Here is a 20,785-nt window from a genome sequence, read left to right as displayed (position 1 = left end):
GGACATTTGCTCTATTAACACAGCTTCATTGATTGCATATCTGTCCAGAGTATTATTCAGAGTCTAGGCACAGTTTAATGATATATTGTGGTCTAGGTCTCGATGCCATGAAACAACCCTGACCAAATATAGCATTTGATCATTCTTTGACGTAATTTTAGGTGTAATCTGTGGTTATAGAAGGATTATTTAATTTTTAGAAACGTGCGAGCTGCTTCTGCACTTGACCTCTTTACTTGGGTCTAGTTTTTTGCTGCTAACATATTTTTCGTTACGCCTTTGCCTAATTCCTGACTAATATCCTGAAACTGTTTCTAAAAATTTAGGGTTTAAAATAAAACATCGATTGTTTGTTTTATTTACTTTTAATTTTATTCAGTTTGTCATGCTAGAAACAGTGTTTATGTTAAAATTACTAAGTTTTCATTATCACAGAATAAGTGAACACCACTTTCACTTCGCTTAACTAAAACACCCGTAAAATAAAAATAAACAACAGCTTAAAAAGTTAAATTCGACTTTTTAGACCACATTGCATTCTTGGTTTATAGTATAAGAGCTCGTAACCAAAACGGAATTAAATATATTTTCGTGAACACAAAGATTTTTGTTCAGTGTTAAGAATTAAATTTTTATTATATAAAATTTACAAAGTATAATTAATAGTTACTTCATTAACTTTTTGTTTTACAATAAAAAATACCTAATCATAAAGAAATTTGCGATGAACTCCGATGTTAGACGAGAAGTGGAGTTTGCAAATCTCTCCAACCAACCTTCTAATATCAAGCGAAAGTGCATAGTTCCAAAAGGATCCTGGCACCTTCCTCATGTAAAAGTGGTTTCAGTTAAATTGGCTGAAACTTTGCAGAGAGTCATGCTGATCAAAAGTTATCAATCATTGCGCAAAGACTCAGAAATCCGAGTTACAGACGTTCAAAGTGTCGGTTTTTAAACCTTTTGAATAATACATATCGTCGGGTTAGTGCTTATTTGTTCCATACCACATTTTCTACTTTTTCGGGTTAGCAGTTGTAATGAAACATTGCCAACATAATAATGTATGTAATTTGGCCCTGATAACTCTAACAGCCAAGACTGTTGTGTAATACCTTTGTAACTTTGTGCCATATGATTATTTTATGGGTTATTTCAGTGCTTAAGTGTTCCATATGCAAAGGCCAATAAGAAGCCAGTATTTCACACGCGCATTTGATGCCTCGGTGCTTGTTTGTGCCATGCCAGTGTTATATGCAGTGAGTTGAGGTTAACGTGTCTTACTTCTTGTATGGTGGCGACTGGATGTGATAAATAAAAGTATAAAACGGATAACATAAAATAAAAGTATAACAGTGATTCAAGTTCAACTTCTTTTGATGGAAACAGACAAAATACAGAGAGTTCTACAAAAATGGTATCAGAATGTGCCGAAAAATGTACAGGAGAAAGCTCAGCAGAAAATAACATGGAAAATCCAGATGTCCAAGCAAGCAACAAGAAGACTTCTAAAAAAACAAGAAAGCAATCGAGAAATCCTGAGAACTGGACTAGAAATGTGAAAAAAGTTCAGCGAGAACATGTGCTTCAATATAAGCACGAAAAAGAAGTTGACCATACTCCAAGGCAATGTCAATCCAAGTGTTTGAGAACTTGTACCTATCAATGGATAGGAAGTTATATTTAAAAACTTTTGGCAACTAAGTGATAGCCAAAAAGATGCATTTTATTCAAAATTTGTAAAAAAAATTCACCAAAACGAAGGTATGTGAAAACAGAAAATATTTCGGACTGCCAGAAACAAAATTCGTTTCAATATTACCTTGAGGTTTTAAATAAGCAAATTTGAGTATGTAGGGAATAATTTTTTTTAACTACTTTAAACATTAGTAAACAGAGAATTTATTATTTCTTTAAAAAACACTATAAGGATAACTCAGGGATTGCTCGGACTCCTTTGAAAGGAAAATACGTAAAGAAAGTCTTACCATTGGAAGCTGTAGATGGGGTATGAAAACATATTGAGCCATTCCCCCATATAGAGATTCATTACTGTCGATCAGATCGTGTTAGATTGTATTTAGATCCGTGTCTCTCTATTGAAAAAATGTATCAACTATACCTAGAAAGTGACTTCAGTAATTTTCCTGTTAAATCACATAAGTATAGAGAAATTTTTACAAGAGAATTTAATTTGGTTTTTTTCTACCAAAAAACGATAGATGTGATATCTGCGAGAAATACAAATTAATTGAAAATAAAACTAAAGAAAATAAAAAACAATATGATTTTCACATAAAAAATAAAATCGAAGGAAAAATAGAAAGAGACTTTGATAGAAACGCCTACAAATTTGACCAGTCTACTGCTGTTTTACGCTTTGATATGCAAAATGTTTTTGCTCTACCAAAAGCTGAAGTGTCAAATTTTTTTTATAAAAAAAAGTTTTCAGTATATAATTTAACTGTTTACTGCTCCACAGGTAAAATTACCTACTCTGCTCTATTGGATGAAGCCATTTCAGGACGTAATGGTAATCACATTGCCAGTGCTCTTATAAAACTATTAAACACAATTTCAGAAACAAATCCTAATGTAAATAAGATTATATTATGGTCGGATTCTTGTGACCCCAAAACCGCAATTCACACATGGCCTTAGCTATAAAGTATTTCTTACATATCAATAATCGCATTAATACAGTTGAACATAAATTTTCAGAGCCCGGACATAGTTTAATTCAAGAAATCGAGTCTGTTCACAGTAAAATAGAAAAGTATTTAAAACATAGGACAATATACAGCCCTGTTTCACTCTTAAGACACCTCGTAAATATACCCCCCGGTAAAGCAGCCCTCAAGGTGCTGCAACTAAAAAAAGAAGATTTTTTAAATTTTCAAACAGTAAGCCAAACTTTAAATTTTAAAGATCTGCCTTTTACTAAAGTTAAACAAATTAACTATAAAAAAGATGACCCCTTGCATATTAGTTTTAAATGTGATTTTAATAAAAATGACAATGTTACTTTTATTAGAATTAATAAACATAAGACACGCGGCTCTGCTAAAAAACAGGGCAAAAACGATCATATTATTATTAACTTTTCCATGGTAAAGGTTATTACCGAAAAACCTACAGTCGACGCTAAAAAAATAAAGCATATCGTGTCTATAGTTTGCCTACATGCCCGAGTTTGACAAAATATTGTACAGAACAATATTTTCTTTACTAAATAAATGATTTTATTTCTTCCAACTGCAATTATTTATTTCAATTACGTTATGAGTAGGTACCTACGAAGAATATTTAACTTTTATTTACTGTTTGTTTCACATACACATGTTTTAATTATTAATAAATTTTAAAAGCAAAAAGGAGTTTTCTTTTTGATGTACCCTTGTATTTTTTTAAAGTTGCAGTAATATAAGATTAGAAATAATGTAATAAACTGTGATCTAACTGTAGAATGATACATATAAGATATATAGAAACGCAAACTAAAATATTTTACTTAAAACGTTATAAAATAATTCAGTTTTGTACTTCATTGCATATGGAACAAATGTGCAAATTTCTGTACTAATTTTACTTTTTGTTCCATAAGCAAAGGTTTTTATTTTTTTTTTTTCAAATTTAAAAGGAGTCAGTAAAAATTTGAAGGCATAATCCAACACACCATTTTAAATATTTTTTTTAGAATTAACATCATTTTCCTGAGTTTTAAAATAAACGAGTAAATATTACCAAAATATTTAAATGTAAATATCTCAAAATGAGAATTTGGCATATGGAACAAATAAGTACTAGCCCGACGATATATGTAAAACATACAGAGTTTTAGTAAATACGCGCAACTAACTTCAGAGAGTGATTCTGCATGAACAATAATGTCAGTTGCTATATATGCAGATATGCCTCCTTAAAGACATCCTGCAAGGAAAAATTTTTGGAAAGCGAGGTCCAGTAAGAATTGAAATGACCTGTCAACAACATTTTAACACATTCATTTTTTTTTTGGGAATTTATTGCTTACAATTTTCAAACCATATTAAAATCTATCTTTACTTTATTTTCCATCACGATGTTGAACTTTGTTCTTTCGGTAGCTATTTATATCGTCTTTGGTTTTCTCAAATATACAGTATTGTAGTCATTCACATTTTCCTTAATAATTCTTGAAATTTATTTGTTGAATTCGCTTGATTTGTTTTTAATATGTTTAAATATTTCAATTGAAGTTTTACGCAGAAGGCTCACTTTATTATTAAAAGATAAATTATGCATTATTTGGCTGTTTTTTTTTTCATCTTGTTAACTACACTTCTCTACTTGAACATCATTTTTCGGATCGATTAATAAAAAATATATATACCAGATATTTAAATTAACTATCCTTAATTTTGTCTAGGACATAAATTAAAAAACAAAAATTACAAAATACTGACTTATGTCAATTTACCGAAAAACTATTAGTAATAATTGAGAAATAACGTATCATTGCTAGAATAGTTGCATTTTGATGACTTGCTCTTGTACTAATAAAATCATTCAATCGGAAGCATCAAATACATAATACTATAACAAAATAAAATTATAAACCCACCTTCTTCCATCACAGCTATATCTTTTATAGTTTAACATTCTTCAGTTCGAAATTCTTATCGCCGAAATGGAAAGTCGACCAAATTTTTGAGACAGTTCGAGAATTTTTACATTTTTTCCTTTTGTCCAATTAAATAACACATAAATAAATTTGAAACCTTACAAGCATGAATTTGTTCTTTCTCAAATCCCTATGGCTAGGGAATTTGAATGGGTAGAAAAAGTTAAAGTCGACTTCAAGATATATTTCGCCCGACGAAACTCTATCACTTTAATAGATAAGCGCATGTAATTATCCATTACCCATTGCAAATTAGTAATATTATCAGTAAATGTAAATCTTTAAATATACTGGACGAATAGCTGATATTGGTATAGTTAAATAGATGGCTAAAAAATATAAAAATGAAATTTCACCTACAGCGAAAACTAACAAGTTCATTAGCATAAGCCATTTCTAATTATTTTGCACAATGTATTTGAAACATTCTTTGGTTAACATCATTTTAGTGATAGCTTTCTTTCGCACTTAAGTCGATATATATCTGAAGTCGACTATACAACGCATAATTTCTGGAGACACGTAGGGTTAGCTTGATTAAAATTAGAGAAGCTAAAAAACATAAAGCATTTCAGTGTTTCTTAAAAGTATAAAATGTAACCCGTTTAAAATTACATTATTGGGTTGACGAGGATATCACCGAATAAAACAGCAAATTATCGAGCAAAAAAAGAAACAAGCGATGTTAGTAATATACGACAAAGTTCATTTACTGAACCGGTCTGATAAATTCTCGAAATCGCAACGCCCAGGCAGCTGCTAATTGTAAGCAATTGTTTGAAGTAATTGAGATGAGCGTATTGAAAATGGAAAAATCGACTATAGTACAGTGATAAAATGCATGGTAAAAAACAGTTTAAACGTAGCCGTTAAGGGGTCCAAGGTCATCGACGTACAAACTGAAACCACGCCAGAAGTTCACATGGCTTTGAAGATCGACGTATAAACGTGTAATTGCAGCGTAATTAGTGGATAAAAGGCGGTGCCATCGTTGGGAAGGTCAAAAAAAACTTTATCGACCAGGACCTGTCATAAATCTGATTTGGCAATTGATAAATTAATGGAACAGCACTTGAAGTGTTGGAACATCCACCCTATTACCCAGATTTGACCTCGGAGCATCGTGATTTTACATCCTTAAAACTGAAGATCTTATCCCCTATTCATACTATAAGTGTCTAATGATAAAATGAAGAAGACGATCTTAAGTGCAAGATGAAAGTACGCGAGAAATTTAATCAAAAAATGGAGGGTGGGGGAGGTCATGTGAGAAAAGCAACAACAAAAGATGACCTATGGAATAATGTAATAAAATGTGAACTAAAGATAATGACAATTGGAATACTTTTCTCTAACCAATACATTTTAGTTTTCTTTCCATTACCAATACAGTTTCCTGTAGTAAATTTCATATGGTTAATATTTTGTACATATAACGTTACTCGCGTGAATACATATTTTTTTACTCGAATTGTCTCATTGTTAAATTACAATTTACATATATACAGATTATTAGACATTTTAATTGACAAATAGATATAAAAGTATAAATATTTTTAAATATAAAAACAAGAAATACAGTACAGTAAATATTAACAATTGGTATAAGTACGAAAAAGAACACTATGGTTAAAATATGTTTATGGCAGCGGTTCCATAAGTTCCATTTGTGTATCGCGGCGTCTTAGGATGATGTGAAGAGAAACAGAGGCACCGCAAGATACTCCTATTATCTTCTGTAAAATTGCATACATACATATTAAAAGTACAAATAACGGTTTTAATTGTTATTCCCGGGAACAGAATAAAAAATATGAGTCAAGTTGCATAAATCGTTCACAGTACTGGGAGTGCATTCAGTGTTCGAGCTTGTATACCAAAGTCCTATCCATCTCTGGCCTGGGCGCGTGAACATTGTTTAAGAGTTCGAAACTAGGAAGAAAGCACAACATATAAGTCGGAGAGTTTGAATTAAATCAGTTAATAGGTGTTTCGTGGACTTGATACATAAAATAACTGATTTTATTATATATTTATTAGTACTAGTATTGCTACGAACTACCAAATTGGACTATTTTTGACAATACGCCAAAGAGAAGTTTTCCTGGAAACAAACAATTTGAAAAGAGTGATAATGATCGATGTTCCATTTTCATAAAGTGTAGGTCCAGTTTGGCAATTGAGGAAAATGTCGCAGTTGAATGTTGTTAGAATTTTTATTGTTGCAATAAGACATGCGCGTTTTTGAATTTGAAAATTATTAAGGAAAATTTAGGACGATTGCAAGAAAACTGACTACCATGTATTGTGATACGATTTACACAATTCCTTTACTGACAAATGGAATTTGTACACTACAAGTATATATCGTTTAAATTTTAAGATAAATCCCTACATTTTGGTCGACTTATCCACGATCACCTAGCCAAAATTAACAACCTAATCCTCAATAACAGACAACAAACATAAAAACCGAAAAGAGAAATTCAAACATTTCCGTCATTCTCCTCATCAACATATGTTACCGAAAGGAATTGATACAATTTTTTAATTGGTCAATGCTATTTTGCAGTTCTTTTTTCTCGTTCTCTCTCCTGAACAAAACGGAACGTAACTCTCGCTGTTTCTTTTCAAGGAATTTCACTTCACGCTGCCTCTTCAGGTTTTCTTCGGCTAGGTACGTTTGTTGCTTTTTCGTTTGAAAGATCTGAACGTCCCTCTCTACAAAATAGAAAATAATGTATTACAAGAGATATATTTGTATATTTATGTAACGAAGACTCAAAAATGATTGATTATTAACAAATCTGTTATTTCTCAATATCGTTTAAACAGTAGTAATATCGCTTTTTCGGTACATAAACAGCAAAGAATTATGAACAAATAACTTGTTATGATTAGATATTAAAATATAGTAAATATTTTATATTTTCGTACAATTTTGATGCCACTATTTTGTAGCCATTTTCAAACACCTAGATTAAACGGTTTCGTAGAAATAACCATGAGACTGAACTGGTTCAGAGTCTAAAAGATGGAGGTTCGGAAGAATGGTAGGAAATTCGTTTTTCAAAACATTCCAAATTTAAAGGATATAAGAAAAGTGAGCTTAAGATAAGACATTTATAACGCTATTAGATTAATTGCTATAAAAACCTTTATAGGATGTAGTGATCCTGTCTCAGGTTCTTTTTACTTATATACAGATCGTTAGTATTACAAAATAAGCGAAGATACTAACAAAGATACTAGGATTATGTTTCCACTTCATAGAGGGAGATCAAAATTATATTAGTCTCACGATTGCAACCCGAATGTTTCCGATCGAATTTAATACTGTTTAAAATAACGTCCTGCTTTGCCAGATGTACGATAATTATCGTTTTAAACGAAAATTTTACCGACAAATGTTGTCACTATTAACAGCATGTATCTAGGAATTGGGGTGACGCAAAATATTAATGATTTAGACGTTGAATTGAAACAGAATTTTTACGTAAGATGCAGGCGATTCTTTATTACAGCTTGTATGGAAATAAAAAAGAAATGATTTTAGTATTTTTAATCCTCCTTTTAATATTTTAGTATTTAGAATTTGTAATCCTCAAGACCTACAAACACAATACAAACGATCGATGAAGAATGGAGGAAACTTCAACAACACCAGGATATTCCAATAGAATACAAATATCTGAATGAATTATATTTTAAAGTGGGCCAAATACAACATTTTGAAGGTAATCCTCTATTTGCTAATTTGATTGACTTTGCATTGTCTGCGTTTACTTTACCTCATTCAAATGCAACTTGTAAAAGACAATTTTTAAAAGTAAATTTAATAAAGACGAACTGCAGACACCGCTTGATAAGACACGTTATATGGCATTATGCATTCATCCTAATTAGTTGTGTCTAAAGTGTTGTGTCAATTTTACACTGTCAGAAATAATGGTTATCGCAGAGAACGAAAGACTAGTAGAAGAGTACACAATTTAAATAATGATCTGTCGAGCCTTAATAATTTTAATTTGATAATTTACAAAAGCATCGACAACAGAAAAAAAAATGTATGAAAAATGAGAGAACAAATAAATATGCGATTGCTTCATAAATTAGCAAAGTTTTGCCTGAATTGCCCTAAAGATATGCAACTTGCATTACATTATTAACCTAATTTTATGTTGACGTCAGGTTAAGATTTTCCCCTTATAAAAAATTACAGTTTTCTCAGGTCTGCCTATAGAAGTTTTCACTTCAAAAAATGCACCAACTATAGAGGAATTATGTTACTAAGAGTATCATCCTACATAACATAATGACCCATGCGAAAGAAATCATTAGTGCAGACTAATTTTGTGCATTACTACACAAATTGATTGTAATGAGAATTACAATTTACTTGTTTTGACGTTTCAAATTAGCAAACCGTGTTCGAAAATCTTTAAATTAGAAATTTTTAGATTTAGCATGCAAAAATTACAAATCGGCGATTGTGTGCCAAAAACCAATTTGACGGTTGACTTACTTGGGCTCGATCTTGTGGACAAATAGCCATATTTTCAGAGAAATTCTGAGGCTGTTGTATACTAGAATAGATATCAAATTCTGATCATTCTGTGCATCTGGGATCTTTCTGATCTCAGAATTTGATATCAATCAATTCGGTATTACAACAACACCCTCAGAGTTTCATTCAAAAGATGGCTATTTGGACACAAGATCGAGGCCAAATAAGTTAACTGTCAAATTGGTCTTGACACACAATTGCCAATATGTAAACATTTACAGGGTTAAATCTAATAATTTCTTGATTTAAAAAAGTTTGAAAACGATTTCCGAAGTGGAAATCAAAACGTCAAAATAAATATAAAATATAATTTTCATTGCAATCATTTGTGGATTAATTCCATATATAATATTTAATTTACTACAAGACAACAGTTTCAGAATTTCTTTAGACTATTAATCGATTTGAAAGAAGCCTATGCACAGTAAACAAAAAATTGTACAAAAACCTCGTTTTTGTAGCTAAACCCAAAAAACTAATCAGATGGATGAAATTTACTCCCACTGACACCGAAGCGGCAGTTGTTGAAAGGACATGCCCTTTCAATTCTATTGTTCAACCTTTTGGATCCACCTAACTGTATCAAAAGTTAATACCCGCAAAAATCATAACTAATAGCAGACAAACGGCAAAAAAATTGACGGCAAGAACAAAAGGTCACAATACAAACTCCTTGCAGAAGATCTTCAGTTTCGAAAAGATAAACCAGAATTCATACATTTAGGATATCTAGTTATGGAAATAAACACATATGTACAAAAATGAAGACGAAGATAAGCAAAGGAACCTGTCAAAATTGTAAGTTACGAATGTACAAGGCCCTAATAAGACCTTTTTTGGTGAAATAATACGTCCCTATTGACCAATTCTGTAGTAGTTATGGACAATGCCAGTTTTCATTTAAGGTTAAGGGAACCATATCTATCTGGAAAAAGATAGAGCTCTTAGAATGGTTAACAATCAAAGAAATAAGGGTATAAGAAGCAATGCTAAAAAAAATGCTTTTAGAGTTATGTATGTAAATTACATTCACCACAATTTGATAAGTATGCTCTAAGTAAAGTAGTCACAAAACGTAGAGTGTTGCGACTACCACCTTAGGATACTTAGTTATGGAAAATATGTACATATATAAAGAAAAAGATAAGTAAAGGAAACTGTCAACATTGTATGGTATAACTTTACTAGGCCATAATAATACTTTTTGGGACTTCTGCTTATCAAACTGGCACGTTTTAAATGAAAGATGAAAGGTTCATAAAGAATCCATATGCACTTTGGATTCGACGAGCTAACCCATCACGCCAAGTATCACCGAATGAAAGTCCGACGAAAATAGATCAAGACTAAGTACATCCTAGAAAGTGTAGTTTAGAGAACGTCAAAAACGATTTAAAAATTATGGAAGTCGGAACTAGAGAAGAGCTGCACGTGATATAGCTTGAGATAAAAGAATTAGAAGCTTGAGTATAATTCTCAGTCATTTCATGTTAAGAAAAAAATGAATAAATGAAATTGGTCAAGATTAATGCCGAACCGCATCTTATACATTTAACTGTCTTGATGCGCAGTGGCAAGAGCGTCCCAATCCGGTCTAAATGAGATTTTTATTTTAAAAACAAAGTATTCTTTGTCGGATGGGTACACATCCGTAGTATCCAAATTAAAGAAATATATACTGAAAAATATTATTTACCTTTTGAAAACCTTTTATAGGCTTCTATTAACTCCAGTACTCCCGGCCATTTAAACTTGGTGCAATCTTCTTTCTCGACCCAAATGTTTTCCTTCGAACTTTCCAACTTCTCATTCTTCATAGAATTTTGATTCTGTACCAATATCATAGAAAGAGGAAGGCAGCTTATTCCAGTGCCTTGATTAATCGCGATGTTTCTGCAGTCTTCTTTTTTATCGATGTGCAGTGAATTCACTCTGTATTGGTGAACGATGGGCAGTTTTAAAATTGGGTTATCTTTGATTTTGCTATCGATCATAAGTTCGTCCTGGTGTGATTTCACAGAGGCCAATTTTTTGTTTAGTTTTTCAGTGTACTTTGTGACAGAGGATTCGCAATTTCTTTTTATCCGGTCTTTCACCACTTCCGTCCAGTTCTTTTCCAAAGCTAAAAACGATAAAAAATTTAAAATGCAAGAAAACGATGGAAATCATTATTTTTAACATTTACATTTCATCATTAAAGCAAAAAACTTTTGAAAAAGAACACTATAGATGATAATATTTTGTAGTAATGTATGTAAAAGCTGTATGTTAGTGATTACCTATTTTATTACATATCAGAGAAAATTAACAGGACTGACTGTATGCAGAGATATATAACGCTTAACATTTAGAAAATGTCCAGTTTTAAACCAATCGATACGTGCGAATAAAAAGCTGCCGTAGATACGAACGATATTTATATACGTCGAGCTATGAAATGTCGAATGTCATACAGGACTGCATTTAATTTACTCTACGATTATACTTTGGTTTTTCATTACAAAGTGGAAATATATTTGTTTTTTAAAATACTAGTACAAATAAAATAAGTTTAAAAAATGAATATTTAAAAAAAAAAAATTCTCAGATCATTTATGTTTATTTAGGTTATAAATGCTTATAATGCGGCTGGTAGAAAAAAGGTTCATGATATGAGATATCTAATGCATGAAGAGAGAGACCACGGGCAGAGAGAAGTAAAAATATAAAAGATTTGTAAGTCAAAAATGCAATAAAATACCAATTCATTTTCACATTTCGCTCAATTAATGCAATAATTCTAGGCATTCCCAAAACTGAGCTCACAGATGAAGAAAGCCCTATACCCTTGAAAGTGCCTGAACAATTGATTCAAAGAAAAAAAAAACAATATAACTTTTTATTTAGGCTTGGTTCCTCCAAATAATTTTTAAAAAATCGTAAATTTTTTTTTTCGAAAAGTGCTAAAAAATACTCTTACGAATATTATAGAATTGATCTGGATCTGGAGCGGAGTGCTCCAAGCTGTTAATCCCGCCACTCGCGAGGGCCAAGTGGCGGCAGATGTTTCCTTTAAGGGGTTTTTCTCAAAACCACGTTTTTTCAAATGGGTGTCACTCGTATTTCAAAAGTATTCTGCTTATCAAGATGAACCAAACGACATTTTACTCCTTACATGTCTCTCTATGGTCAGTACCACAACCAAAAATATTCATTGTTATTTAAAATAGTTATAAACAATTAAAAATGCAAAAAAGGGTAGAAAAATTCAAAATCCCACCATTTTGTTTTTTTTTTTTTTCGATGTAAATGTTTATTGTAGCACCGACCATAGCTAATTCGATACAGAATATGAAACCATTTTGTTTTTTTACTTTCGGATGATTCGTTTAAAAAGAAATGATGACACCCACCAACAAATTGGACGAGTTTGGGCAGCCATTTTAAGAAAAAACAATTTTCAAGTAGATTAAGAGCCTCTTCCCATATTCACAAACGAATTATACTCTGCATGTTTTTATGAGGTCCCATATTAATTAATATGGCATTTTTATTAATATTTATTAAAACATTACCCTTATGGTTTTTATTTATTTTCAACCATATGGAAAAATGACATCAAAACAATAATATTGTCAGTTAATGTCAAATGTATTTTGTAGTATTGTAAAACTTTTTGCCGTTTGTGGATTGTACAATGGGTCGAGGTAAAGTTATCGATGAGAAAATTTGTTGAATCAATATTAGATTTTTTAATTCTGGAAAATCCAATTCGGAAATCGCGAATATGTTGCAATTGTCACGCTATAGTGTAAAAAATATAGTCAGAAGATACAAAACTACAGGTTCGGTCGTCACAAAACGTAGAAATGTACGAAAAAGTAAAATAACCAAGGCAGATCGAAGGGCATTAAGACGCATTATAGTGAAAAATCGACGAGCAAATTATATGGAGTTAGGCGTTTTATGGAGTGACGTTATTGGAAGACACGTTTCTAGATCAACATGTCACCGAGAAGCCCACAAATTAGGATATGGTACTTATCAAGTATTTTGTTTTTAATAAATTTGAAGGAAAAATTGCAAGAAATATGGGACTCGTTTACATTAGAAGTTTGTCAGAACTTGGTAAAAAGTATGCCTCGAAGAATTGTAGATGTCATTAAAAATAAAGGGGGTGCAAACTCAGTGGTAAACTTTCACACGTTTTTTGTTAAAATTACATATTCTATGCGTTTTTTTTTAATTTATTATTATTCTGTTTAATCAATAGTTTTCATTAAGTTATAAAATATTTTCTCTAATAAGGAAATTCAACAACGTTGTTCGATGCATTAAAACTTCTAAAATATACGCTGCGCTTTTATTTTTGTTCTCTAAAATTTAATTTTCTTATCAATCTAACGTTGGGCCAACTGATATTGGAAAGGGCTCGTAATGTATGTACTTTCACCTGTAAAAAGTTTGATTTTCAAATATCTTTTAAACTATAAATAAAATTTATTAAAAAACGGTTTTTGGAAGAACCTGGCTTAAAACAAGAAGGATAAAAAAAATACTGAAATGATTATTACGACAGTGCCGTAGATTGTGAGGGAGCAAAACTATCTTTTAACACTATTTAAAGTATCCTGACATGTGTAAACTGTTTGTCAAGTAAGAACAAAAAAGATTGGAAGTATTAAAACAATGGGTTAAAATTATTTTAGAATATTTGTAATAAAACACTCTGTATCTCGGTAAGAAGGAATATTTTATTAAGTGTTTTAGGTTAAATCTTCATATTTTGTGCTAAAGTTTCTTCAGTTATTATATGGACAATTCTTAATGAAACACCCTGTATATATTATATACTACACTTTAAAAGGGCAAAATAGACGGCGACGGTTAATATATAAAGACGTAATAAATGCTCAGTCAAAGGATAAATAAAAAGTTTGCACTTTTAATTTGTGTTTGTACTTATCAAACTCTGAAACATTACCATTGCCACCAAACAACAAATTAAACAATGTTTAAAGCGAATATAGCGCACAATATACAATAATTCCGAATATGCTTATGAAAAAAAAACGGGTGTGGCAGTCCAGTGGAAGTTACACTTCTATACACGCATTCGCCGTTACAAATTTATTTGGGAGTCAATCTGCACAATCATTACATATGTAATTATATAGGTAAGACATAGCAGAAAGAGAAACAGAATTAATAACAACTTACTAACAATGAAGGATTGAATCAATATTTTGATGAAAATGTATATTTTTATTTTCATATACATATGTATGAAAGGAGATTAACTCCCATACAAATTTCCAACGCGGAGCGCGCGTATAGAAGTATAACTTCAAAAACAAGTATTATTGAATATAGTGTACTCACTTTGTTTTCCCTCTGCAGACATCATCTTCAGTCCTAGTAACTGAAAGAAACACTTTTTGGCCTTGTAATTTTGCAGCATGTTTAATGTTAACGTTGACTTTAAAGGCACTGGAAGATTCAAGGATGTTATTTCATCATCAGTTTTTTCTATGATGACACTGGGGTCTAGCCACTTCCTTCTCTCCAGTTTTTGTAATTCTAAAACTAATAATCATTTGTATGAGAATGTAAATAACATAGTAATTTATTAAATAAAAAATGGTCATGATGTTTGTTGTGGTTAATTATTATATTGTATACAATATAGGTATTATCAAATAATTTCTTAGCTTTCACAATCTCCTAATTTTTCAAATTTATATTACCGAAATATTCAGCCAGTAGACAATTTAGAGGATGATGGTAATATATATTTTGAGTTAGAGCAAGGAGATGAGTTGTCAGAGACAGGAGCGAATGGAGGGTTGTTCAGAAGAAGGCTTTGGCTCATAACAGCTGTGATGCCTGAAAGGACGTGGCCATTCAATTTTATTGTTTAACCTTTTGGGTCCACCTAACTGTATCAAAAGTTAATACCCGTAATAATCATAACTAGTAGCAGACGAATTGCAAAAAAAATTGACAGCAAGGACAACGGGTCACAATCCAAACTCCTTGCAGAAGATTTTCAATTTAGATATACTAAGATAAACCAGAGTTCATACATGTAGGATACCTAGTTATGGAGATGACGTAAAATGTATTGGAGTTAAAGCAAGGAGACGAGTTAAATTTTTATAATATTGTAGACATATGTACATTATAAACCCAAAAATATTTATCATACGCAACATAGATAGAAAAAAAATATTAAAAAATAAAATTATACTTACAATTATTCATTCTATGCGTTGTTAGGTTGAGTGTTTTTAAAAATTGCATTTTGTCGGGACGTGAATCCAGCTGAAGGGGCGGTCCGCTCTTAATAACAAGATCTGTCTCGGTTTCTTCATTTTCGCTATCTGAACTAAAAAAAGAACTGTCGCTATCGGACCAATCGGAATAACCATAAATCGTAACACCATATTCCACACAAACTTTATCGTTTTTAACTTTCTTGATTCCCTTATTCTCCTTTTTCTTTTTTCTGTTTCTTTTCAGTGCAGCCAAATCAATTTTACTCAGTCTTTGACGTTTAGCTGCAATCGGCTTTGTGTTAATAGGTACATTTGGTATATTCAGTACGGTAAAAGTACACTCTTTTTTCTTTTCACGGCGTATAGTACGTATCGATGATTTTTTGTTAGTCGAATCAGTTCCTATATCCGACATACTACCTCTCTCTACTATTTTAGGTTTTTGACTAGTTGCTTGAGGTAATGAACTGTGAGTATCTGGTACCGCGGTGCTGGACTGCACCGGATAATTTGGGGATGGTACTGGCAACTGTGGACTACAGGAATGGTTCGGTACCTTCTCATCAGCTATTGGAGCGAGAGCGAGTTTCACGTCGGTATTATCGTGAAACAAGATGTCGTTGTTGTTGACATTAAGTACATTCGTAGAAGCAATGACGTCTTCTGGCGATATCTCAATTTTATTTTCAATATAGCCTACACCTTCTATATTACCCACGTCAGAGGATTTATTATTATTATCTACACTAACGGTTATTACATTATCCATATCAACCAATTTCTGTTTGTTATTTAGACGCAATTTTTTTGGTGTATCTATTGTATCGTGTGAGTCAGTTTTATTAGTTTCTCCAACAATGGATTCAATACTGAAATGAGTAAGCTTCTTTAAATTACCAATACCAGGTTCGTCCACATTATTTGAGGAAATATCATTAATTTTTTCTACGGATTTTAAATACGTAATCATAGACTTCCTGGCTGAAACAAATAGAAATAATTTTAGATATTATTAAAAATTATCCGCTTCCCATTAGTACGAAGCTCTCAGAAGAAAAATCAAAAAAAAACTTTTTTAGAAATAATAAAGAGTACCCCCCGTTAAGATAGGCAAGGTGCCCTCTCTTCTAGAATTCTAAGATTGCCCTGAGCCTTATTTTTTAATCACAGAGAACGTAAAAAAATGAAAAAACTTGAATTCTGAGAGTGAGTGACAATTTTAGACAAACTAGATGAGCATTTTCAAATCAGACTTTTCTAATTTAGTTTCTAAATGCTTTCGTTCTTTAACGAATTTTTCCTACCTGAATTTAAATTATTCTGGCAGTTTTGTACGGCGATAACAGAAGGTCAGGCAGTACCTCCTACATCCCGAGGCGGTTCTGTCGCTTTCACATCAGAACTATCATCCATTTTATTATTACTATTGATAGGAGTGTTGGCCACTGAGGCAGATTCGTTTAAATGAATAATTGCTTCGTTAACCGACGGACTCTTGGATTTTGGTGTAGGCGTACTTGGTTTTGGGGATACCTGTTGAACAAATGAATTTAATATTAGTTACAATTAAGCAAAAGTGTCAAAGAGTAGAATAGTATTTATTTGAGGAAAAAAAAGAATGTGAGCCAGTAAAGCAGGACATTTTGTTTATGCAATTATCATGTAGCCTACAACCATGGGTGGGTCTTGACTGACTACAACTTTTTTCCAAAAGGCTCGGTCTTCCACCAATCTGTTGTCCAGTGAAATATTCATTATTTTGAAGATCTGAGTGGATTTATTTATTTATTTAGAATATGGCAACATCACAGTTGAGTTTTGTGTATAAACAAAGAGGACATTATCTTGAAGTTTCTTTCAATTACATTTCTTGCAGAATCTAGAGGGTTGTTTCTTGAGCGAAGCCTAATTATGTCTCTGCCGGTGATACCAAAGTGAGAGCGGCGTTAATTTTTCTATACTCCCTGACAAGGGCATGTTCTCGGCGGGCATGTGAAGTAACTATGTGACCCAGTGCGGCAGCCAGTACGTTTACGTGACTGATATAATACACATAATATATAATACCGCAAAACTTGCAGAATATTATTTCGTGCTTTGCAGTTGTCTTTGTAAGATGTTCTTTAAAGCTTAGCGTTCTATCAAGTCTCACGCCTACATATTTTGGGTGTTGTTATTTGTCTGTTGTTTAAATACAAGCACTATACTTCCATCTTGGCCACATTGGGCTGCAATCTCCAGCGGCGGAAATATCTGTATGCTCCAATTCTTTATGGCTCATAGCAAGCGCCCAGTCGTCTGCATATCCGAACTCCTTTTATGTGGTTTAGGGCATGTGTGCTATATAAAGGCTAAATAGTAAAGAGATCAGCATCTATCCATTGTTCAGTCTCATTTGGGTAATAGTCTCATTGCCCATGATGACTTAGAAACATCTCTGTTGCATAGAATTTTATTAATGACATCATTTCTCGCGAGCAATCGCTTGCATTAATTTATATATATATATATAGTCTCATTTGGGTAATAGTCTCATTGCCCATGATGACTTAGAAACATCTCTGTTGCATAGAATTTTATTAATGACATCATTTCTCGCGAGCAATCGCTTGCATTAATTTATATATATATATATATATATATATATATATATATATATATATATATATATATATATATATATATATATATTACCCCTTCTCTCCACACGGTATCTACGTTACTAATAAATCAATAAAAACAGAAGATAGTTTTAGTTGTTTTTGAAAGCTCGCTTTTAAATAGTTAATCAGTGCTAGGACTTGGTCTGTGCAGCTACGGTTTGGTCGAAATCCTGCCTATTACATTGTTTGGCTAATTCTACTGTATAGCATTCTTCCACGAAGTTTGTAGACCAGACATGGGAGTGCAATTGAACAGTAATTTTTAGGTTGTACAAGATTTTCACTACTAAGTCTATGTACCTACGTGTCCTGCCCACCTTGTCAGATTTAATATCTTAGACGATATCATTATCACTATAAAGTTATTTTATTTCTATGATTTTTCTTATTCCATATTGGTTTTTGTATACATCGTGATGAGGTCTTGATTAATTATTTTTCTTTTAAAATGTCTCGAGCGATACATACATAGATCGGTTTCTAGCCTGGATTCTGCTTTTATCTCTTCAGCGATATCATGCTTAGCCGTAATTATTGCTCCTAGATATTTGAAACGTTCAATTCTTTCAAAGTTTTGGGTGTTGACTGTGATATTTTGTCAAATTGTGTCCTTTAACAGAGTGTCCCCTTACCGGCATGTGCGCTGTCGTGTAAATTTCTTCTTTATGCGATACTGTTGGGACTATCTTTAGAAGGTTCCTACAATATTTTCTTCAGTTTTCTATTAATAAACTGGCCTTCATTATTCGTTAGTGTTGGAACAGAGTTGGTTATGTAATTTCTTTTCTCCGGTGAGATTGCTCTATAAAACTCTCTAGAACCAGATTTAGCTTAATTTGCTTCAAATTTTTGTTGTTCAGGTTTTCTTTTTTCTTCTTATTAGTTTCTTTGTTTCTTTCGGGCAATCACCACTCGTTTATATCGACATTCTTCGTCGTACCATGTTTTTTATTTTTCTTTTATTTTTTCCAAATATCTTCCAAGGAGGTTTGTCTTTTTAGTTTTGCATGTAGCCGCTTCGAGGGCGTCACCAATAAAACCTTCCGACACAAATGTAACTTAAATCTTTTGTTAACATAAATCGCGAGTTTTAATGCGATACAACACGTCTTGCAGATACAGTGAATTTTTGAAATTACCAAGTCGGTCGAAAAATTTATCTTAGCCGAGAAAATTTTCGAGCAATAATTTTTTACAATTTTCTGAGAGGATTATCCCAACAGAAATGTCTCACTGAAATGGTCTTTGTATTTGGGAATGAAGTATCACACCGGTCAACTCTTTCTCGCTGGTATTGCGAATTTTAACTTGGTCGCTCTAGTCTTAGCGACGAATTCAGGCCAGGTCCGCCCAAAACAACAGTCACACAGCAAAACATTGATGCGGTTCATCAGCTAATTAAGGATGACCGCTGTGTAACATACCGAGAGATAGAGGCATCTTTGGGCATTTCGGTTGGTTGGCCGTTGGATCCCACATTTGCTCACAGAAGAGCAAAAATCGGTTCGCGTCAATTGGTGGCGAAAAACATCGGAACGGTTCAACCAATGAAGCTCAAAAAACGTTTATAGTATCGTTACTGGCGATGAATCTTGGATTTACTCCTACTAACCGGAAAATAGACGCCAATCCGCTGTGTGGGTGTTTCACTATGAGGAGAAACCAACAAAAGTGATCCGTTCTCGAAGTGTGTCGTAACTTTTGTGTCAAAATCGGGTCATGTGGAACAATTGCTTTAGAAAATCGAAGAACGGGTTACTTCTGATTGGTATATAACCGTTAGTTTACCAGAAGTTATCGCAAGACTCCGACAAAGCAACACACAACGGCGAATCATCCTACATCAGGATAATGCAAGTGCTCACAGAAATTTTTGGTGCTTCAAAACATCGAATTGTTAAACCATCCACCGCATAGTCCCAACGACTTCTTCACGTTCCCAAAGATTAAGAATTCAATGCATGGGCAGCGATTCCAGTCGCCAGAAGAAACCATCGATGCCTTTAAAACATCGATTGTTGTCAACTGAAGACTGGAATAACTGTTTTACAAATTGGTTTGAACGTATGCAAAAGTGTATCGATCTTGGTGTGGCATATTTTGAAAAGCAGTAAAGTACTTTAAGTCTATATATTTTTTGTCTTTATGCCCATATGCAAAAGTAAAAAGATAACCCTCGTTCCAGTCGTTTTGTTGATTATTTTAGAGGTTATCTCCCAGAGTTTCTCTATTTCATTACATTGTGTTTGTTACATCAGTGTTTGTTCAATTTCTTCTCTATAGTTTTGCAGTTTTGTCTGATTGGTCAGTTCATCCATGTTCCATTGTGGGTTTCCCTTTGACTTGTATTTGTGTGTAGATATCTTGGATTTGACTTTTGCTTTAACTAAGTAATTATCTGTGTCCCCATCTATTCGTCTGATGTTCCTTACATCTAGGATGTTGTTTCTCTGAACAGCATCTATGATGATATGATCAGTTTGATTCCCATTGAAGTGATCGTTTGAAACCCAGGTATGTTTGTAAATGTCTTTTTGTGAGAACATGGTTGACTTTATTAGCATATTGTTACTTGCTGCAATTTCTATAAGTATTTGACCATTCTCATTAGATACATTGTGCAAACTATGCATCTATG

At 32.5% G+C, this 20,785-nt stretch overlaps 1 protein-coding gene across 1 annotated transcript in view; it reads right to left on the bottom strand.

Annotated features, from left to right (window-relative positions):
- Nucleotides 1–346: 346 nt before the first annotated feature.
- Nucleotides 347–20,785, bottom strand: part of LOC140436408 (uncharacterized) — a 109,760-nt gene continuing 89,321 nt past the window's right edge. The window contains exons 16-20 of the mRNA XM_072525195.1: nt 16,846–17,017; nt 15,461–16,465; nt 14,589–14,792; nt 10,924–11,349; nt 347–7,381 (exon numbers count right to left, since the gene is read on the bottom strand). Of these exons, the coding sequence (XP_072381296.1) occupies nt 7,182–7,381; nt 10,924–11,349; nt 14,589–14,792; nt 15,461–16,465; nt 16,846–17,017 (2,007 nt within the window). The 3' untranslated portion in view covers nt 347–7,181. The remainder of the gene's footprint in view (nt 7,382–10,923; nt 11,350–14,588; nt 14,793–15,460; nt 16,466–16,845; nt 17,018–20,785) is intronic.

This window comes from Diabrotica undecimpunctata, chromosome 1 (genome assembly GCF_040954645.1).
Source record: "Diabrotica undecimpunctata isolate CICGRU chromosome 1, icDiaUnde3, whole genome shotgun sequence".
In the NCBI taxonomy this organism is placed as follows: domain Eukaryota; kingdom Metazoa; phylum Arthropoda; class Insecta; order Coleoptera; family Chrysomelidae; genus Diabrotica; species Diabrotica undecimpunctata.
The sequence above is the reverse complement of the archived record's forward strand: the minus strand, read 5'-3'. Positions and strand labels throughout refer to the sequence as shown.